General features: G+C 63.1%; 2 protein-coding genes across 3 annotated transcripts; both read left to right on the top strand.

Moving 5' to 3' along the window:
- The first annotated feature begins 1,578 nt into the window (after nt 1-1,578).
- Nucleotides 1,579-8,267, top strand: LOC123368002 (natural cytotoxicity triggering receptor 3-like). Of its 2 annotated transcripts, XM_045012415.1 has the most exons (4): nt 1,579-2,222; nt 2,626-2,800; nt 3,095-3,448; nt 6,195-8,267. In XM_045012415.1, the coding sequence occupies exons 2-4, from the start codon at nt 2,740-2,742 to the stop codon at nt 6,410-6,412; spliced, it is 633 nt and encodes a 210-aa protein (XP_044868350.1). In that variant the 5' UTR covers nt 1,579-2,222; nt 2,626-2,739; the 3' UTR covers nt 6,413-8,267. The 2 variants fall into 2 exon arrangements, with proteins under 2 accessions (XP_044868350.1, XP_044868349.1); XM_045012414.1 differs by having other exon boundaries at nt 1,579-2,800.
- A 2,129-nt stretch (nt 8,268-10,396) lies between these two features.
- LOC123367994 (signal-regulatory protein beta-1-like) lies at nt 10,397-20,589 on the top strand. Its single transcript, XM_045012407.1, has 7 exons — nt 10,397-10,966; nt 12,761-13,090; nt 13,449-13,751; nt 15,585-15,869; nt 16,389-16,490; nt 18,421-18,810; nt 19,366-20,589. The coding sequence occupies exons 1-7, from the start codon at nt 10,921-10,923 to the stop codon at nt 19,425-19,427; spliced, it is 1,518 nt and encodes a 505-aa protein (XP_044868342.1). The 5' UTR covers nt 10,397-10,920; the 3' UTR covers nt 19,428-20,589.
- The last annotated feature ends 269 nt before the right edge of the window (nt 20,590-20,858 follow it).

The following is a 20,858-nucleotide window of genomic DNA, read 5'->3' on the forward strand; positions in this document are numbered from 1 at the left end:
GTGACAGGCTGGGGACAGGGCCCCCCCATGTCTGTACCCACCCCCCAATGACAGGCTGGGGACAGGGCCCACCATGTCTGTACCCACCCCCCAGTGACAGGCTGGGGACAGGGATCCCCTCATGTCTGTACCCACCCCCCGATGACAGGCTGGGGACAGGGATCCCCTCATGTCTGTACCCACCCCCCGATGACAGGCTGGGGACAGGGCCCCCCATGTCTGTACCCCCCATGACATGCTGGGCACAGGCCCCCCCATGTCTGTACCCACCCCCCCCATGACAGGCTGGGGACAGGGATCCCCATGTCTGGACCCACCTCCCGATGACAGGCTGGGGACAGGGATCCCCTCATGTCTGTACCCCCCATGACAGGCTGGGGACAGGGATCCCCTCATGTCTGTACCCACCCCCCGATGACATGCTGGGGACAGGGATCCCCTCATGTCTGTACCCACCCCCCCATGACAGGCTGGGGACAGGGATCCCCTCATGTCTGTACCCCCCATGACAGGTTGGGGACAGGGCCCCCCATGTCTGTACCCACCCCCCAATGACAGGCTGGGGACAGGGCCCCCCATGTCTGTACCCACCCCCCAGTGACAGGCTGGGGACAGGGGCCCCCCATGTCTGTTCCCACCCCCTGATGACAGGCTGGGGACAGGGCCCCCCATGTCTGTACCCCCCCATGACAGGCTGGGCACAGGGATCCCCATGTCTGTACCCACCCCCCGATGACATGCTGGGGACAGGGCCCCCCAGCGTTTGTCCCCACCATCCCATTACACGCTGGGGACACACTGCCCACCCTCCTGAGCAGAAATCTCTCCCCACACATTTCCACTGCCCCTTGGCCTGACGTGTAGGAAGAGCAGGGGCCATGGCAGGCAACATGCCCCCCAAACTGCCCCCCCCACCAGTGTGCCTCCATCCCCAATAAATCCTATTATCCTTGGCCTGAGTTTGTGTCACTGGGGTCACGTTACAGCCAGAAGTGGGAAGAGCCTGGGGTTGGGAGTCAGGACTCCTGGGTTCTCTCCCTGGCTCAGGGAGCGGGGGGTTGGGAGCCAGGACTCCTGGGTTCTCTCCCTGGCTCGGGGAGGGGGGGTCTAATGGTTAGAGCGGGTGGTTGGGAGCCAGGACTCCTGGGTTCTTTCCCTGGCTCTGGGGGGGGGGTCTGGTGGTTAGAGCAGGACTCCTAGGTTCTCTCCCTGGCTCAGGGAGTGGGTGGTTGGGAGCCAGGACTCCTGGGTTCTCTCCCCGGCTCTGGGAGGGGAGTGGGGGCTGGTGGGTTAGAGCAGGGCTGGCTGGGAGCCAGGACTCCTGGGTTCTCTTCCTGGCTCGGGGGGGGTGTCTAGTGGTTAGAGCAGGGGCAGTTGGGAGCCAGGACTCCTGGGTTCTCTCCCTGGCTCTGTAGGGAGGGGGGGTCTAGTGGTTAGAGCAGGGGCAGTTGGGAGCCAGGACTCCTGGGTTCTTTCCCTGGCTCTGTGTGTGTGGGGGGGGGGTCTGGTGGTTAGAGCAGGGCTGGCTGGGAGCCAGGACTCCTGGGTTCTCTCCCCATCTCTGGGAGGGGAGTGCGACTTAGTGGGTTAGAATGGAGTTGGTGGTGGTGGGGGAGAGGCTGCGAGCCAGGACACCTGGGGTCTGAGAACAATGGAAAAAGCTTGTCCCTCCGGCCCCATTGAGAATAATGGAAGCTGCGTTCTCTGAACACGGGCCTGGTGCGGCCCCCTCAACGAGAGGGGTCTGTGGGACACTGGCTCCGGGCGCGTGTGGGGGGGACCCTAGTGTGTGGGGGCTGGGCAGTGACGCTGTGTGCGGAGGGCTGGTATCACCATGGCGTTGAGCCACCCCTGGGCCCAGGCGTGGCTGTCTCAGCTCTGGCTGCGAGGGAGCCCTGCAGCCCCGATCCCGGCCTGGTTTCACTTCCATCTCTCTGACGCCCACAGACTCCGCTCCTCGGGGCTGGGTGGGAAGTGACGCGGCCGCTGGTGGTTGGGCGCGTGCTGCGCTCTGACCGAGGGGCCAGCCCGAGCCAGGCGCCGCTGAACGAGGGTCTCTGTAAGGCTGGCTCAGAGCCGCAGCTCCCGGGGGCTCGGCCCAGGGGAGGCAGCAGGATTTGGTGTCGTTCTGGCGAGTTGACCGAAGCCCCCACATGCGAAAGTCGGGTGTCCCGATTCCCGGGCGCTGCGAGGGGCTGCTGGAGAATCTGCACCGGCTCTAGGTGAGCGGCTCTGCTGGTTAATTCCCCTCCCGGCCAAACACTGGCACTTCCGGGGCTGTCACTCTGCCCTGCTCTGCTGGCCGCCGAGGGCTCTGCTCTCAGGAATCCCCTCCCCGGGCAGGTGCCCCTCACCGCTTCGTGTGGCTGACCTGAGTGGATCCAGCTCCGCCAGACAGCCCTTTGCCAACCCCTTCCCGGCGTCTACCCGTCTGGGCGGTGCAGAGCCCAGCCCTGGCCGCAGCAGCACCCAGTGATGGTCGCACCCGGCTCTCCCCAGCCGGGGGCTTGGCTCTGTAGGGCGGCTGCAGGACAGCTCTGTTACCTGGCACCCTTGGCATCGGGGCCGGGCCCTGCACCCCGGGTGGGCACCACAGGCTGGTCTCTCGCTGCTGGACCCAACCAGGTGTGAGTACAGAATCTGCCGGGGCGTCTCCCTGCCCTGAGAGAGCCCAGAGCCCTCGGAGACCCGGCGGCCGCCCCAGGGATTCGCCGACCGAGGGTTTGTTACCGGCCCAGGATGTGTCGCATGCTGCCCATCTGGCTCGTCCTTCTCGGCTGCTTCCTGCTGCAAGGGTCAGGTACCATGGGGGCTGACTTCAGGGGATCCGGGGGGGTGGGTGGTGTGGGGAGAGCAGGCCAGGGACGGGGAGTGGGAACACACGCCAGGTGAGAAGGGGAGGGGTGCTCCTGGGAGGTTGGGGAGAGACCCTGGCAGCAGAGTTGGGGGAACTGGGGAAGGGCAGGGCCAGGGAAGGTCCCCAGCAGCAGGGAGCCTGGGAAGGCAGGAGGGTTCCCAGCAGTGGGGATCCAGAGCTTGCGGGGGGGTCGCAGCCTCTCCTGCTCCGCTCGATGTCTCCCCCCCCCCCCCGCAGAGGTCCGAGTGCACCAGCCGCCGGAGCTGAGGGCCTCACCGGGGGGCTCCGTGCTCCTGAACTGCACCTTCTCCGCCACCCCAAAGGCCTCCAAGCTGGCGGGGACCTGGGTGCGGCGTGCACCCGGCGGCAGTGGGGAGCTGCAGATCTACCCCCCGCCCAGCCAGCTCACCCAGCTGCGCAGCCGCCTTGCCCTGGACTCGGGGCGCTTTCGGCACCAGCGGGACGCGTCCCTGCACCTGGCCAACCTCACCCAGCACGACGCCGGGCTCTACCGCTGCTTCATCTGGACCTCGGCCACCAGCAGCCACGCCGGGAACGGGACCGAACTCAGCGTCCTGGGGGAGGGACCAGGTACCCCTCCACCCCGTCCGTGGGACCCCTGGGGGACAGGGGAGCCGGGGCATGGAGGGATGGGGGAAGGGCAGGGAGAGGAGGGGGAAGGAGGGAAGGGGTAAGGGCAGGGAGAGGAGGGGGATGGAGGATGGAGGGAAGGGGGAAGGGCAGGGAGAGGAGGGGGATGGAGGATGGAGGGAAGGAGGAAGGGCAGGGAGAGGAGGGGGAGGAGGATGGAGGGAAGGGGGAAGGGCAGGCAGAGGAGGGGGAGGATGGAGGATGGAGGGAAGGAGGAAGGGTAGGTGGGGGATGGAGGGAAGGGGGAAGGGCAGAGGGGGAGGAGGATGGAGGGAAGGGGGAAGGGCAGAGTAGGGGGAGGATGGAGGGAAGGGGGAAGGGCAGGGAGAGGAGGGGGAGGATGGAGGGAAGGGGGAAGGGCAGAGGAGGGGGAGGATGGATGGAAGGGGGAAGGGCAGGGAGAGGAGGGGGAGGATGGAGGGAAGGGGGAAGGGCAGGGAGAGGAGGGGGATGGAGGGAAGGAGGGAAGGGGGAAGGGCAGGCAGAGGAGGGGGAGGATGGAGGGAAGGAGGAAGGGGAGGGAGAGGAGGGAGATGGAGGATGGAGGGAAGGGGGAAGGGCAGGCAGAGGAGGGGGAGGATGGAGGGAAGGAGGACGGGGAGGGAGAGGAGGGGGATGGAGGATGGAGGGAAGGGGGAAGGGCAGGCAGAGGAGGGGGAGGATGGAGGGAAGGAGGAAGGGGAGGGAGAGGAGGGGGATGGAGGATGGAGGGAAGGGGGAAGGGCAGGCACAGGAGGAGGACGATGGAGGGAAGGGGGAAGGGCAGGGAGAGGAGGGGGATGGGGGATGGAGGGAAGGGGGAAGGGCAGGCAGAGGAGGAGGACGATGGAGGGAAGGGGGAAGGGCAGGGAGAGGAGGAGGAGGATGGAGGGAAGGGGGAAGGGCAGAGGAGGGGGAGGATGGAGGGAAGGGGGAAGGGCAGGGAGAGGAGGGGGAGGATGGAGGGAAGGGGGAAGAGCCGGGAGAGGAGGGGGAGGATGGAGGGAAGGGGGAAGGGCAGGGAGAGGAGGGGGATGGAGGGAAGGGGGAAGGGCAGGGCGAGGAGGAGGAGGATGGAGGGAAGGGGGAAGGGCAGGGAGAGGAGGGGGAGGATGGAGGGAAGGGGGAAGGGCAGGGAGAGGAGGGGGAGGAGGATGGAGGGAAGGGGGAAGGGCAGGGAGAGGAGGGGGAGGATGGAGGGAAGGGGGAAGGGCAGAGGAGGAGGAGGATGGAGGGAAGGTGGAAGGGCAGGCAGAGGAGGGGGAGGATGGAGGATGGAGGGAAGGAGGAAGGGGAGGAGGGGGATGGAGGGACGGGGGAAGGGCAGAGGAGGAGGAGGATGGAGGGAAGGGGAAGGGCAGAGGAGGGGGAGGATGGAGGGAAGGGGGAAGGGCAGAGGAGGGGGAGGATGGAGGGAAGGGGGAAGGGCAGGGAGAGGAGGGGGATGGAGGATGGAGGGAAGGGGGAAGGGCAGGGAGAGGAGGGGGAGGATGGAGGGAAGGGGGAAGGGCAGGGAGAGGAGGGGGATGGAGGGATGAGGAAGGGGGAAGGGCAGGGAGAGGAGGGGGAGGATGGAGGGAAGGGGGAAGGGCAGGGAGAGGAGGGGGAGGATGGAGGGAAGGGGGAAGGGCAGGGAGAGGAGGAGGAGGATGGAGGGAAGGGGGAAGGGCAGGGAGAGGAGGGGGAGGATGGAGGGAAGGGGGAAGGGCAGGGAGAGGAGGGGGAGGAGGATGGAGGGAAGGGGGAAGGGCAGGGAGAGGAGGGGGAGGATGGAGGGAAGGCGGAAGGGCAGAGGAGGAGGAGGATGGAGGGAAGGGGGAAGGGCAGGCAGAGGAGGGGGAGGATGGAGGATGGAGGGAAGGAGGAAGGGGAGGAGGGGGATGGAGGGAATTGGGAAGGGCAGAGGAGGGGGAGGATGGAGGGAAGGGGGAAGGGCCGGGAGAGGAGGAGGAGGATGGAGGGAAGGGGGAAGGGCAGGGAGGAGGGGGGAGGATGGAGGGAAGGGGGAAGGGCAGGGAGAGGAGGAGGAGGATGGAGGGAAGGGGGAAGGGCAGGGAGAGGAGGATGGAGGATGGAGGGAAGGAGGAAGGGCAGGGAGAGGAGGATGGAGGATGGAGGGAAGGGGGAAGGGCAGGGAGAGGAGGGGGAGGATGGAGGGAAGGGGGAAGGGCAGAGGAGGAGGAGGATGGAGGGAAGGGGGAAGGGCAGGGAGAGGAGGGGGAGGATGGAGGGAAGGGGGAAGGGCAGGGAGAGGAGGGGGAGGATGGAGGGAAGGGGGAAGGGCAGGCAGAGGAGGGGGAGGATGGAGGGAAGGAGGAAGGGCAGAGGAGGAGGAGGATGGAGGGAAGGGGGAAGGGCAGGGAGAGGAGGGGGAAGGAGGGAAGGGGGAAGGGCAGGGAGAGGAGGGGGAGGATGGAGGGAAGGAGGAAGGGCAGGGAGAGGAGGGGGAGGATGGAGGGAAGGGGGAAGGGCAGGCAGAGGAGGGGGAGGATGGAGGGAAGGAGGAAGGGCAGAGGAGGAGGAGGATGGAGGGAAGGGGAAGGGCAGGCAGAGGAGGGGGATGGAGGGAAGGGGGAAGGGGAGGGAGAGGATGGAGGGAAGGAGAGGGCCAAACAAAGGAGGGGGATGGATGATGGGGGGCCCCCAGCAGCCCCCTGTTGCCCCCCCTGCAGGGACCCACACATGCTCCCCTCTGTTCCCTCTCCAGGATCCGGGGTGCAGCGCTGGGCAGCCTGTGGCCCCCTGGGAGTCCTGGCGGCCATCCTGCTGGTCCTGCATGCCATGGTGTGCCGGGAGTGCCAGGGCCTGCGGCACCGTCGGAGGTACATGAGGTCTGGTGCCCAGGGACGGGATGTGGCTGGGGACCCGGGCTCACGGCCAACCCTTGGGCTGGCAGGGAAGGACGGAGCCCCCCGACCCCTCTGATGGCTGGTTGGCTGCAGGGCACCATCGCCTCCGCTCCGGGGTCCTCTTGTCCCCAGGGTCCCCTCCCTTGTTCCCATGCAGAGTCGGCTGGGGGAGGGAACCCCCAGGGAGCCCCCCTGGCAACCTGTGCCCTGGAAAGGAGAGGCGGTGCCCGATGTGAGGCGGCTGTGAGATGAGGGGCCCGGGGACGTGCAGAGGCTTTTGGGGAACCCAGGGGGCCCAGCAGCTCCTGCTCCCCCAGGAGGGCACCATCTGGGCCATATTGAGTAGACGGTGCACAGGATCCATGTGGGCGATGCCATCCCCGGCACAGCGACACAGCCCCGCCGCATGGTGCAGGGCCTGCAACCGGCAGCTCTCGTCCCCACAAGCCACAGCCCCAGAGCGCAGCCTGGCCTCCCCGCGTGGGCTGCAGCCTGCAGCTGAGCCTGTCTCTGCCGGGGGAACTGAAACAGGAGCCACATCTGCTCGCAGGGCCGGGAACAGCCCAGGCTGCTCCGACCAGGCCCAGCTCAGGGCTGAGCTCTGCTCTGCCTCTGCAGCCGGGGGACGCAGCACGGCCCGGCTGCAGCTCCAGCGCTACGGGACGGAGCGGGGGTCTTTGCCTCCTGTGCAGGGCTGGATTCCCAGTTCGGCACAGGAGGCACGTGCCTGGGGCGCTGGCAAAAACTGCCAAGTATGTGCTTTGCTAGCCCAGCTGGGCTAGAGTCAGCTGCCAGTTGCTGCGGATTTTTAGCAGTTGTGCTGCGGCATTTTATTTTGCTGCCCTGTTGCCGCTGGCCACACTGCTCAGGACTTCTCGGGAGGGAGGGAGCCTCCGGGTCTGCCCCACGCCCTGTGCTGACACCCCACACCCCACTTGTCCCACCTCGCGCCCCCTCCCCACAGCACGCGCAGGGTTCTTGTCCGGGGAGGCAGAATTTTTTTTTCTGCAGAAAATATGCTGCAGTTCTGCCTTTTGCCCACCAGAGGCGCTGCTGAGGCGCCAGAGCAGCCTGGACTGGCAGGTGTGGGGGGTGGTTTCTCTGCCTGTAATTGTGAGGAAGTGGGGATTTTCCCTTGTTATGTTGTGAGAGTCTTACTGCTTGGCATGAGAGCTGTGTGGGCCTCAGTTTCCCTCTGTGCTGCACCAATGTCCAGGTGGTGGGAATAAGCGTGTGACTTTTGCGGGGGCTTCTCCAGCTGCCTGCACCGATGCTGTGGCCTCCCCTTCGTAACCTGAGACCAGGAGGGGGATGCCACCAGGTGACTCTTGGCCCAGAAAGCAGGAAGTGAGACAAAGGCCGGAGGAGGAGCAATGGGCCGGGCAGGGGCCAGGCAGCTGGAAGCGAGTCAGTCCCAGCTGGCTTGGGGCTCAGGGGGAGGACGAGAGCCCGGGCTCTGGGCTCCCCTCCCCGCAAGTTGGACTTGGCTGAAAGTCACTGATTTCTGTGCTAACAAGCTCTGCCCTACGCGGCGTTCCTGTCGCCTAATAAACCTGCTGTTTTACTGGCTGGCTGAGGGTCACGTCTGACTGCGGAGTTGGGGTGCAGGACCCTTCCGCTGCCCCAGAAGCCCCGCCCAGGCGGACTCGCTGCGGGAAGTGAACAGTGTGGAATAGGGTGACCAGATGAGAGGAAGAAAATATCGGGACACATTTGGGAGGGAGATCACCGTGGAGGAGAAAAAAAAAAAGCTGAGTGCCGCTGGTGGAGAAAAAACAAAAACAAAAAACGGAGTAGCATGACTTATCAGGACATTGGTTGGGACGCGGGACAAACGCCTCAATATCGGGACAGTCCCGATTTTATCGGGGCGTCTGGTCACCCTAGTGCGGAAGGGGATGCTGAATGCTCCGAGGTCAGACCCAGGAAGGTCGAAGCTGTGTGAGCTTCTTCAGTCTGCTCAGAGAGAGGAGGCATGCTCTGTGTAGCGGGGTTTGGCCAGCGCCCGGGGAACCACACCACCTTCCTATTTCCTTCCTAATGGTCTCAAGTTGCAGTGGGGGAGGTCTAGGTTGGATATTAGGAAACACTATTTCCCTAGGAGGGTGGTGAAGCACTGGGATGGGTTCCCTAGGGAGGGGGTCAAATCTCCTTCCTTAGAGGTTTGCAAGGCCCAGCGTGACAAAGCCCTGGCTGGGATGATTTAGTTGGGTTTGGTCCTGCTTTGAGCAGGGGGTTGGACTAGATACCTCCTGAGGTCCCTTCCAGCCCTGAGATTCTATGATTCCGGTCGTTGACGGGGGATTCGCCTGGCCACGGGAGTCTCTCGCTGCGGCAGCAGTAGAGGCAAACACAGACAGTGATTCGCGCGGGCGGCAATGGTGAGTCATGGACTCAGGTTCTCAGGCAGGGGCTGAAGAACAGACTATGCAATTAGCAGGTCCAGGCCCTGGGTCAGGGCTGGGCCGCAGAGAGTCATTGGCTCAGGCAGCGGCTGAGCTAAGACGGGTTCACAACTAGCCCAGGCTCTCGGCTCAGAGGGGCCTGGAGAGGGGGAGACTGACACCCGCGGGGTGGGTGGCAGGGGGGACACAGGCCCACCCACTCCACAGCGTCCCAGCCCGGGGCCCTAGCACGGCAGAAGACCCGCTGCTGCGTCAGTGGGATCCTGACCGCACCGCGCTGACATGGGCTCTGGCAGTGTCACAGCCAGACTCGGGTCGGCTGCCCCCAGGCCACTTCCTACCTCCCGCTCTGGAGGTACCTGGGCCAGACGGTGTCCTCCGGGGGGTCCAGCACCATGGGCTCCTCCGGGTAACTGGCGAGGGGCAGGCTGGGCAGCTCCTCGGGCTCTGGTGGGCGTCAGCAGGTCAGGCCAGTCCTCGGGCCGGCCGTAGGTCGCCAGGTCTCCCAACCGGGAGCTGGGCCGGAGGCATCTGGCCTCTGCGGCGGCTGCCTCTCGAGTGAGCTCTGGTTTGGGCTTTGATAGTTCCTCTCCTGCGCCTGGACCTGTGGGGGGCAGGCACGGGACTCGCTGGCTCCGCTCACTCTGGTGTCGGGAGGCGCTCGTCCCTCTCCGGGTGGCGGGGAACCACACGGCCTCGCTGCATCCCCCCGAGTCCTGCCTGGCTCCGTAGGGGGCAGTCCCAGGGCATCGCCGCTGGCCCCGTGACAGTAATAAAATCCATTCGGAGCCCGAGGAGGCGTCTGGTCCTCACGCCCAGGGAGGCGGAGCCCCGAGAGCTGGGGGATAAAGTGTGTTGGGCCTCCGGGGGGACACAAGGACGGGACTTTAACCCTGACTCACGTTCTGCGGGTGCTTCTGGCTGCCCGTGGGCGGGTCTAAGACACCCCCCATAAAGCCCACGGGCGCAGGCAGGCCCCCAGGGGTGAACCCAGCTGCGCATCGTGGGGGCGGGGAGCTGCGGGACTGCGCGGAGCCGGGTGGATCACAGGTGTGCCCTGGCCGGCAGTGCAGGGCCTAGCGTCCCCGCTGCAGCCTGTGGGAGCTGGAGCGTGGCCCTGAGGGGACAGCGAGACAGCGCTCCACGGGGCAGAAGAGGGACAAACCGGGAGGTTTCTGAGCTCGGCGCTGCTGGCTGCTATGTCCAGGGCCACCCCGGCTCGTCCTTTGTCAGGAAAGAGGGTTGCACTGAAGAAACACCTGGCTCGGTGTCACGGAGTGTGGGGGAGTCGGGGCCCTGCACCCCCGGCTCCCTGCCGATTCACCAGGACTCTCAGCCAGCCAGGAAAGCAGAAGGTTTATTTGGACGACAGGAACACAGTCCAGGACAGGGTCTTGCAGGCACAGACAACAGGATCCCCTCAGTTAGGTCCATCTGGGGCCCCCAGGGAGGCCACAGCCCCGTTGGGAAGCCCAAGCCCCGTCGGGGCTCCCCTCCATTCCCCAGCCAGCTCCAAACTGAAACTCCCTCCAGCCTCTCACTCAGCCTCCCCCCGGCTCCTCCCCCAGCCTTTGTGTCCTTTGTTCAGCTTCCCCGGGGTGTCACCTGGCCTCCAAACCCCGTCCTGGGTTCTCATGTTACATGCCCCGGTATCCTCCCTTCCCCAAGGCAGCCAGTCCCAGCACAACTCCCTTGCCACCTTCCCAGGTCAATACTCCCCACTCGGCATTCACAGACCACAGCCAGAACATCCCCACTTCGGCACACTCGGATCTTCTATGCACTTGCATCCGAAGAAGTGGGGATTCACCCACGAAAGCTCATGCTGCAAAACGTCTGTTAGTCTATAAGGTGCCACAGGATTCTTTGCTGCTTCTTCGGATCAACCGTTTCCCCTCCGCCCGGGAGCCAGGCCCCAGAGGTTGGCGACCCCCTCGGCCAACACTTAGCTGGACTAGCTTCAGTGTGGCAGCCCGTCCGTGTGAATCAGGGCCCAGGCTGTGTGCACACAGCAGGCCTGGGCACGGCTCTGTTTGCTCACTGCCTGGCTGTGCGCAGGGCGGACACAAGGCAACCAGCTGTACGGGAAGGGAAAGTGAAAGCAGCCGGTCACTGCTCCCTGCTCTAGGCCCACGGCTAGGGAGCAGCCAGGCAGCTGGAGCCCCTCCTGGCCGGGGCTATGGGGGTGCGAGTCGGGCTCCTCTCTCTGCTTCTCGGGGGCGTCTGTGAGTATACGGGCAAAGACCCAGCCCTCTCCCCAGCTCCCTGGTGCACCGGGGGCAAGGAGAGCGGGGGGGTTGGATCAGTGGGATGACCCCGGTTGCTGCCAGGCAGGGGATCGGGGTCTGAGTCTCTCCCATGGCCGCGCGAGGTTTGCACAGGACCCGAGGGGAGGGTGCGGCTCTCAGGCAGCACTAAACGGCTCGTTGTTGTTCACGGTGTCACCTCCGCCATGAACCAGAGACTCGCCAGCTACCGATATCGCTGCCTGTCATAAACAGATAGTTAAGGGTTAATGTCTCTTTTACCTGTAAAGGGTTAACAAGCTCAGTGAACCTGATGGACACCTGACCAGAGGACCAATCAGGGGACAAGATACTTTCAAACCTCGGTGGAGGGAAGCCTTTGTTTGGGTTCTTTGTTCTGGGGGGTGTTCTCTCTTTGGATCTAAGAGGGGCCAGACGTATATCCAGGCTCTCCAAGCTTCCTGAAATATTCTCTTCTATGCAGTATAGTGAGTATTAGAAAGGCGGATTAGTCTTTTGATTAATTTCTGTATTTGCAAATGTGTGTTTGCTGGAACAATATTTTACCTATTATTACCTATTACCTCTTTGCTGTACTTATACTTATGCTAGAGTCCCTCTAGTTTTTATAAGCTGTACCCTGTAAACTTAGTTTTTATCTTTTTCTTTTTCTTTAATTAAAAGCTTTTCTTTTTAAGAACCTGATTGATTTTTCCCTTGTTTAAGACCTCAGGGGATTAGTCTGACTCACCAGGGATAGGTGGGGGGAAGGTGAATCCCTCTTTGTTTTAGATTCAAGGAGTTTGAATCAAGGTAGTCTTCCCTGACGACCAAGGGAGGGAAAGTCTGGGAGGGGGAAAGGTTTATTTCCCTTTGTGTTAAGATGCCAGGAGTTTGGATCTGTGTTCCCCAGGGAAAGGTTGGGGGGACAGGGAGTGTGCCAAAACACTATATTTTTGGCTGGTGGCAGTGTTACCAGATCTAAGCTAGGATTTAAGCTTAGAAGGATCCATGCAGGTCCCCATCTTTTGGACACTAAAGTTCAAAGTGGGGAACAAACCTATGACACTGCCTTTGTCCATCACCCGTCCCCAGTGTCTCTCTCTCTCCGGGGTGCGTGGATCTGCTCCTGCCTCGCATCCGCCCCTCCCCCAGCCACTAGAACCACCCGTGACCAACAGTTCATGTCCACACTGACGCGTCATCCTGGGGAGGTACAGCTGAGGCTCCAATCAGACTAATAAGAGCCAGGGGAGTTTGCAGCTCAGAGCGATAGGCTCAGGCTCTCTGCAGACTCAGGCAGAGTCGTCGCTGTGTCGGTCACATTCAGGGCAGTTTGTCCCTCTCACTGTAATGGGCTCAGGCTCTCTGCAGACCCAGGCAGCGTCATTGTGTCGGTCACATCTGGGGCAGCTCACCCCTCACAGCGATGGGCTCAGGCTCTCTGCAGACCCAGGCAGCATCATTACATATGTCACACACAGAAGGTTCTCTCTGCAGCCATGAGGGGTAGAAACGTACTGTGTTTTAAATGAAAGCTGAAATTCTAGCGAATCTGCTGTGTGTGGCACATCTGGCCCCCGGGCTGGACATTTAACAGTCCCGATTGAGAGAATATTTAGTTGAACAAAAGCTATTTAATCCCCCTCCTCCCCCCCCACCCCGCAACCTCTTCTCCTTCCTCTCCCAGCTCCACTTCTCTGCGTCCCTCTGTCTGGCTGCGAGCCGTTCTCTGGCGCAGGCTGGGAATGAACCGGGCTCCATTCCATGCAGGCGCCCAGCTGGAGGTGATGGTGGACTCCCCGGTGACGGCTCAGCTGGGCTCCCAGGCTCTCCTCCCATGCACCTTCACCGTGGCGGACGACCCCATCAGCCCAGAGTACCTGGCTGTGCACTGGTATTTCCAGGGCCAGGAGCTGGTGTCGTACGATGACTCCCTCAGCGTCTCCCGGCCGGGAGTGTCCATGGACACGGAGCAGCTCGCCAGTGGCAACGCCTCTCTGGTTCTGCACAATGTGACTGTGTCGGAGCAGGGAGCCTACCGGTGCCTGGTCATCCACAGCCCGGACAGAGGGGAGCAGAGCCTGCACCTGGCAGTGCTGGGTCAGTGCTGGCGAGGGAGCGGGGAGACAGGCGCGGGAACTGGCTCTGCAGCCGGCCCCTCTGCTCTGGGCACGGCCCGCACGGCGCGTGTCGCTGGGGCTGGGCAGGGTGTTTCGGGGATAGGTGGGCACAAAAGGGGGCAAGGGGTTTCCTTAAATTCCCAGCACGTGACTAGCCCCCCCCACCCCCGCCGCCAGCCAGGAGCGGGTGCCTCCAGGGGGCTGTTGGCCTCCCGCCCTGGCGTTCCGGCAGCTCTGGCTGTCCCGGGGGGAAGAACCACCCAGCCCAAGGGGGGGATGCTTGGGAGGCCCCCAACCCCCCCGGGCTCTCCCTGCTGATGCCCTCTGGTTCCCCGCAGCCGTGCCCACCGTTGCTGTCCCCAGTAAAGCGGTGCTGAGGGGGGAGCCGAACTTGCTGAAATGCTCCGTGTCCGGCTTCCATCCGGCCGACATCGCAGTGACCTGGCTGAGGGCTGGGGAGGTCCTGCCGGCGTCCCCGCTCCCCGCGCCCCAGAGGAACCCAGACGGCACCTTCAACGTCAGCAGCTCTCTGACCTTCCAGCCCACGGAGCAGGACCAGGGCGTCACCTTCTCCTGCCAGGTCCAGCACGCCGCTCTGCCGCGTGGCGCTCTGCAGACAGACTTCCAGCTCGTGTTCGGAGGTGACAGCGTGGGCGGGGGGAAGTGCCCCCGGAGGCACTGACTGGCTGGCCCTGTATTCCTGGGGGAAGCATGGCCTGGTAGTTTGTGTGCTGGCCGGGCCTCAGGAAACCTGGGTTCAGATCCCAGCTCTGCTCCGGACTCCCCGAGCAACGCGGGGCCAGTCACTGACTCTGGGCATCTGGTGCTGGAGCTGCTGCTTCGCCAGATTCCTCCTCTTGCCAAAGCTGCGCCCCCACCCCGTCTCCTCGCTCCCAGGGTGCTGGCGCCGGCGTGCACATGCCCGGGCACAGCGGTGTGGCTGGTAACAGTGGCGGGGGTGCTGCGGCAGGCAGGCCTGGCCCTGGGGTTGCCAGGTGTCCAGTTTTTGACCGAAACGCCTGGTCGGAAAGGGACCCTGGTGCCTCTGGTCAGCACTGCTGACCGGGCCGTTAAAAGTCCAGTCGGTGGCGCAGCAGGGCTAAGGCAGGCTCCCTGCCTGCTGTGGCTCCGAGAGGCTCCCAGAAGCAGCGGCATGTCCCCCATCAGGTTCCTACATATAGGAGCAGCCAGGGGCCTCTGCACGCTGCCCTTGCCCCAAGCGCCGGCTCTGCAACTTCCATTGGCTGGGAACCGTGGTCAATGGGAGCCACAGGGGTGGCGCCTACAGACAGGGCAGCGTGCAGAGCCACCTGGCCGTGCCTCCATGTAGGAGCTGGAGGTGGGACATGCCGCTGCTTAAGGGAGCTGTTTGAGGTAAGCACTGCCCGGAGCCTGCACCCCTGACCCTCTCCTGCGCCCCAACCCCCTGCCCCAGCCCTTATTCCCCTCCCACACTCCGAACCCCTCGATCCCAGCCCAGAGCCTCCTCCTGCACCCCTGTCATAGAGCCACCGGGTGATGCTCTGGAACTACCCCATGAGTCCAGGCAGGACTCTGGGAGCCTCCTCTCCCTCGGAGCAGCCTGTCTGCGGGGCAAGCAGCTCCCACGGCTTCACCTCCTGGGTCTGACCTTGGAGCATTCAGCCTCCTCTGCCCCTCCGTGCGCTTCCCCCAGCGAGTCCGCCCAGGCGGGGTCCTGGGGGGGCCACAGGGTCCTGCCCCCCCCACTTCGCAGTCAGACGGGACTCTCAGCCAGCCGGGAAAACAGAAGGTTTATTATTCAACAGGAACACAGCATAGAACAGAACTTGTTAGCACAGAAATCTCGGGGAGTCCAGGGCCAGACGCCCTTGACTCCCCCTCTTCCAGTCCCCCCAAGCAGACTGCCAGCTTCCAGCGACCCCACCTCAGACACCCCCTTTGCTCCCCTCCTTGTCTTTGTCTCACTTCCAGGGCAAAGGGTCACTTGATCTCCTCCCTTGGTTCATCCCGCTCCTGGGTCGACTCTCAGGTTACAAAGGGCACCAGTCACAGCACCTGTGCAGGCAGCTGGAGCAGCCTCACCTGCCCCAGAGGGTCTCAGACAAAGTCTCACACCCCTGTTCCCACCACCGAGGTATTGGTGCAGCACACAGGGAAACTGAGGCACACACATTATTCATGCAAAACGGTAAAACTCACATAGGCTCAACAGTAAGAGTCCCATAGAACATAACAAGGGAAACTCCCCACTTCGTCACAACCCCAAACCCCTCATCCCTGGCCCCACACCGTATCCCACGCTCCCAGCAAGGGTGTTCGGTTCTGTGTGGGTAGCTGGTTGGTGACCTTACCTGGCCCGTACCCTGTGCTGCTTGTCCCGTGGGATCTGGATCCTGGCCTCGCCCCACGGGCTGTCCCGGGGTGGTGCTGTCTGTCTCTGAGCTGCTGTGTAACAACTCGCACGGCCCTGGTGTCGTTAACCCCCTCTGCAGTCTCCCCTGTGGTGAACATTCACGCCCCCACGTTTGTGCAAGGCAAGGCCCAGGTGTTAACGTGTGACGTGAAGGGGTTTTACCCAGAAGCCATCGCTGTTAACTGGCTCCTCAATGGCGTCCGGACAGAAGCCCCCCGCGTGAACCCCAATGGCACCTTCAACCTGGAGTCTTTCTACCAGTTCAAGCCTGCGGCAGAGTCGGAGGGTGCTGAGATCAGCTGCGAGGTGCAGCATGAGACGCTGAGCCGGCCCATCGTCCGGAGCGTGCGGGTGCACCTGGAGCGTGAGTGAGGGGACAGGGACGGAGAGCGGGCGCCGGTGTCAGGCGCCTGCCGGCTGGAAGGGAGGCAGGGTCCTGTCCCAGAACCAGGGGGAAGGGATACTAGCCTCACCCTCCCTTGGAGAGCTCGACATTGTCTGGAAGAACTGGCTGGCTCAGGGGGCGACACGGGGCCTTTCCCTGCTAGGGGGCACTGGCTCTGATCCGGCTCCAGGGCTGGGGACAGGCTGGCTCTGGGGGGCAGGGAATGGGACATGGGGCTCTCCCCTCTAGGGGGCGCCGGCTCTGATCTGGCCCCAGGGCAGGGACTGGCTGGCTCAGGGGGGTGAGGAATGGAGCAGGGGCCTGTCCCCTCTAGGGGGCCCTGGCTCCCATCCGGCCCCAGGGCAGGGACTGGCTGGCTCTGGGGGTCAGGGAATGGGGCAGGGGCCTGTCCTCTCTAGGGGGCGCCGGCTCCCATCCGGCCCCAGGGCAGGGACTGGCTGGCTTAGGGGGCCAAACCCGCGTTCCCTTTCTCCCCAGGTGAGGGGACTCAGGTCAGCGTCATAGTCCTGGTGGTGTCAGTGCTGGTCTCAGCGCTGGCGGTGGCTGGAGTCGCGTTCTGCCTGTACCAGAGAAGCAGAGGTAAGGGACGGCTCGGCCGGGTGCAGCTGCACGGGGCTCTCTCCTGCACCTCCCCACACGCCTGGTCCCAGGGGCTCCCGGCAGGGCAGGTCTGGGTTTACAGACCCGTGTGTGGTGCTGGCTGCCGCCCAGTAGTTCAGTACGTCGCCGGCAGCGAGCGCCAGGTCTAGTTTTTAACCATCACTTGCGCAAAGAAACGATTTTCATTGGCCATTAAAAGAGCCCGTCAGTGTCCCTGGGGCAGGGTCCCCGCTGCATTTCAAGGGTCTAACACCAACCCCACAGACACCAGAGGGGTTCACCCCCCAGTACAGTTGGTGACAAAGCTGCCTGTCCCCCCGTCCCTCCCCCCAATTCCTTGCGTCTCTAATAATGGCTGAGCTGTTTGTGCTCTTTGCAAAGAACGGTACCCGGGAGAGCCGGGCCAGGCGTCAGCCCAGACGGGCGCCGGCCGACAGAGTCCTGGTGCTCGACACGGCCCTTTGGAACGGAAACGCGGGGGCAGCGTTCGCTGTACGTGCGGGTACCTGTGACCAGGCTTCCAAAAGAGCCGTAAATGTCTGCGAGGCCTCACGCCCGGCTCCCCCTTCACTCCCAAGCCGCGCAGGGATGCCCAGAGAGGCCCACTGCAGGCTAGCACTGTTCCCATCGTGTGGGGCTCAGCGCCCGCAGGCTGCACTGACCGGCCCTCGGCTAGGGTGACCAGATGTCCCGATTTTATAGGGACAGACCCAATATTTGTTTGTTTGTTTTTCTTATATAGACTCTTATTCCCCCCCCCCCCCCCGCCCTCGGTCAATCCGCCAGGACTCGGATTTGAGAGTCCTGAGCCAGTCGGTACATTTCTCTTGGTCTCCCTTCCTCTGGGTCCGCCTCTGCCCCCGTGAAGGGTGGGCCTGCGCCTCGAGGCCGAGGCGTGAGACTGGCTGCGCTAGCTCTGCTCGAGGGAGCAGGCAGCCGGGGAGCTGCGCCCACTGCACAGCCCAGGGTCAGAACGGTTCCCGTCATTTCCTGGGGCTCCCCCTCGCCTTTGTCGTGTCCCCGGCGTCTCTCGCCCTCACCTCCATTGCAGGCTCTCTGGGGCAGGGCCGCTTTTCGTTACGCCCCACGCAGCGTAGCCCTGGCCCCTGACGGGGACGCTGGTGCGGTATAAATAATCATAGAATCCCAGAATCTCAGGGTTGGAAGGGACCTCAGGAGGTATCTAGTCCAACCCCCTGCTCAAAGCAGGACCAAACCCAACTAAATCATCCCAGCCAGGGCTTTGTCAAGCTGGGCCTGAAAAACCTCTAAGGAAGGAGATTCCACCACCTCCCTAGGTAACCCATTCCAGTGCTTCACCACCCTCCTAGTGAAATAGTGTTTCCTAATATCCAACCTAGACCTCCCCCACTGCAACTTGAGACCATTGCTCCTTGTTCTGTCGTCTGCCACCACTGAGAACAGTCTAGATCCATCCTCTTTGGAACCCCCTTTCAGGTAGTTGAAAGCAGCTATCAAATCCCCCCTCATTCTTCTCTTCTGCAGACTAAACAATCCCAGTTCCCTCAGCCGCTCCTCATAAGTCATGTGCTCCAGCCCCCTCATCATTTTTGTTGCCCTCCGCTGGACTCTCTCCAATTTATCCACATCCTTCTTCTAGTGTGGGGCCCAAAACTGGACAGTCTCCAGATGAGGCCTCACCAGTGCAGAATAGAGGGGAATGATCACATCCCTCGATCTGCTGGCAATGCCCCTACTTATACAGCCCACAATGCCATTAGCCTTCTTGGCAACAAGGGCACCTGCTGACTCATATCCAGCTTCTCGTCCACTGTAACCTCTAGGTCCTTTTCTGCAGAACTGCTGCCCAGCCATTCGGTCCCTAGTCTGTAGCAGTGCATGGGATTCTTGTCTCTACACGTGTCTCTACAATGCTCGCTCTCTTTAGCCGCCCACCAGACGTTCACCGCCAGTGACATCGTGGGGCCTAAAGTCTGGGTCCCCGGGGAGTACGTTTCCCTCGTGTGCATTGGCTACCACTGCCCGGCGGGCACGGAGGCCAGGTGGGCAGAGTGCCAAAATGAAGAGCTAACGCCCATCGCCGGGGGTGACCCAGCTGGGAGCGACGGGGAGCAGCAGCCGCTTGTTCCCATCAACGCTCTGTACAAAGTCCAGACGCAGATGCTGCCCTTGGACAAAGGCTCAGCCACTCTGGCCACGACGCTCATGTTTCGTGTCAGGAGCCCGGAGGACCTGGGAGCCCGGTACCAGTGCTGCTTCATCAGCAAGGACGGGAGAACGCTGAGCACCAAGGAGTTCGGAGACTACACCCTGCGCCGTGAGTCTGGGGTGCCGCTGGATCGCCGCGCAGGCCAGAGGGTCACCGGGGGCGGGGGGGAGGCTGGGAGTCAGGACTCCTGGGTTCTGTTCCCAGCTCTGTAACTGGTTTGCGTTAGTCACTTTTTCTCCTTGCCTCAGTTTCCCCCCCTTGTGATGACACGGACCCCTTCGGGGGGGGGGGGGGGGTTGTGGGGCTTCAGTAGCGTGTGGCGAGCTCTGTGCCGTGGGGACGCGCTAATCAGGAAGGGACGGCAGCAGCAGGGCCCCCAGCTGGCCAGCTAGGCCCATAGGCTCCAAGAAGGTGCATTGACGGGGGAGCGGCCTCGGGGGCGGGGGTCCTGCTATGCTCCTTTGGCCCTTTGTGGTGGGAGTGACGCCGCCAGGGCTCCCGGGGACCCAGCAGAGCGGAGCTGTGGCAGGGGCGAGTGTAAAACACACCTCTGGCCCGAGGGTGGTGACCTGGGTGTAAGGTGAGGGCTGAGGGACTGAGCCCGGGGGATGTTAGGCTCCCGCTGAGCCGGCCCGGGAGCTCCCGAACTGCTTTGCTTTGCAGCCTCCGCTCAGACTCAAGGACCGGCTGTGGACTCGGCAGCAGCCCGGCCTGCAGAGGAATAGCGGGAACGGCCACCGGCCTGTGGGGTCCCAGACAGTACGAAGCACCTGGACAGTACTGAACGGAGCGCCCCGAACCCAGGGCTTCCCGCTGTCGGTGTCGCACAGCAGAGCGGGGGAGGGACAGCACGCTAACCCCGGAGCCCAAGCCCCCCTTCCCTTCACACACAAATCAGTCTGACATGGGTCAGCAGCACTCAGGGCCCGGGTCCCAGGACCCTGCCAGGGGGGTGGGTCAGAGCTTGAGTCCTGCTGTGACTCAGGTCCAAGCCCATCATTGTGCAGTCTGGACGCAGCTCAAGCCGCAGCCCCGAGTCAGGAGGGCTGCACGGCGCAGTACGGACGTGTTAGCCTGGCCGTGAGACCTGGGGCCGGCAACTTGTGAACTCAGGTTTACAATGCAGCGTATATGCTCCAGCATGGGCTTGGAAACACCAAATCCACAAGCCCACTGTGAGTGCCTCAGTTTCCCTCAGACATTGCATTGGTACTGGTTCGGGGCGGAGGATTATGGTTGCTCTCAGGGCCGGCTGAGAGCCACAGGAGTGTGTGTGTCGCCCAGCTGTCTGAGCAGACTGAATGGCTCATGGCCAGCTCAATGGAGAACTGAGAAGACAACGGAAAGCCCAGTCACCAGCACACTGACACCTGGATGGATTTCCCACTCCCCAGCAGGGAAGCTGGGCAGAGACCCCAGCTCGAGGACAAAGGGCTGGGAGGTGGGGGAGAAAGGGCTGGTTTCTGGATGGAGCCTGGTCTCTCTCACCTGGGAACTGAGGAAGTCAGAGAGACAGAGCCTGAAAATGGAGTTTTACTCCTGAGGGAATTCAGCGCCGAACAATTAAAAATTCTGTGCACAGAGGTGGGAGATCACTGTGCAGCTCCCCCCACCCCGGGACACGGACTCTGTGGTGAGGCTGCACCCAACCCTGCACAACACAAGGGCTGGGCCTGCCTCTCCGCTCCAGGTGTGGGCGGGCGGGCTCAGCCCAGCGGGATGCGAGTGTGCAGGTGGGATGTTATCTGATTAGAATATGACCATGTAGATCATTGCTGCTACCACTGTTATATATTGGAACAAGCCTTGTACAAAGTATTTCAGGTAAGGTGTCTATGGAGAGGCCATGGTTTGCTGCATGTGATTATGGTATTTCTATGCATGTGTCACTTTTGTATCTGAAGTTAGGAATGTTAACTATTGTCATGGAGCCCCCGGGCGCTGCTCTGGAACTGCTCCCCACCAAGCCAGGCAGGACTCTGGGGAGCCTCCTCTCCCTCGGAGCAGCCTGTCTGCAGGGCAAGCAGCTCCCACGGCTTCACCTCCTGGGTCTCTCCTTGGAGCATTCAGCATCCTCTACCCCTCCGTGCGCTTCCCCCAGCGAGTCTGCCCAGGCAGGGTCCTGGGGGGGCCACAGGGTCCTGCCCCCCCACTGC

This window comes from Mauremys mutica, chromosome 4, assembly GCF_020497125.1.
Source record: "Mauremys mutica isolate MM-2020 ecotype Southern chromosome 4, ASM2049712v1, whole genome shotgun sequence".
Classification (NCBI taxonomy): domain Eukaryota; kingdom Metazoa; phylum Chordata; order Testudines; family Geoemydidae; genus Mauremys; species Mauremys mutica.

Excerpts from the sequence above, each read along its gene's own strand:
- LOC123368002 (XM_045012414.1), top strand. The coding sequence starts at position 2,740 with ATGTGTCGCATGCTGCCCATCTGGCTCGTCCTTCTCGGCTGCTTCCTG. Across the intron at positions 2,801-3,094 it reads CTTCCTGCTGCAAGGGTCAG|AGGTCCGAGTGCACCAGCCG; the intron begins GTACCATGGGGG and ends CCCCCCCCGCAG. Across the intron at positions 3,449-6,194 it reads CGTCCTGGGGGAGGGACCAG|GATCCGGGGTGCAGCGCTGG; the intron begins GTACCCCTCCAC and ends TTCCCTCTCCAG.
- LOC123367994 (XM_045012407.1), top strand. The coding sequence starts at position 10,921 with ATGGGGGTGCGAGTCGGGCTCCTCTCTCTGCTTCTCGGGGGCGTCT. Across the intron at positions 10,967-12,760 it reads TCTGCTTCTCGGGGGCGTCT|GCGCCCAGCTGGAGGTGATG; the intron begins GTGAGTATACGG and ends CATTCCATGCAG. Across the intron at positions 16,491-18,420 it reads CCTGTACCAGAGAAGCAGAG|CCGCCCACCAGACGTTCACC; the intron begins GTAAGGGACGGC and ends CGCTCTCTTTAG.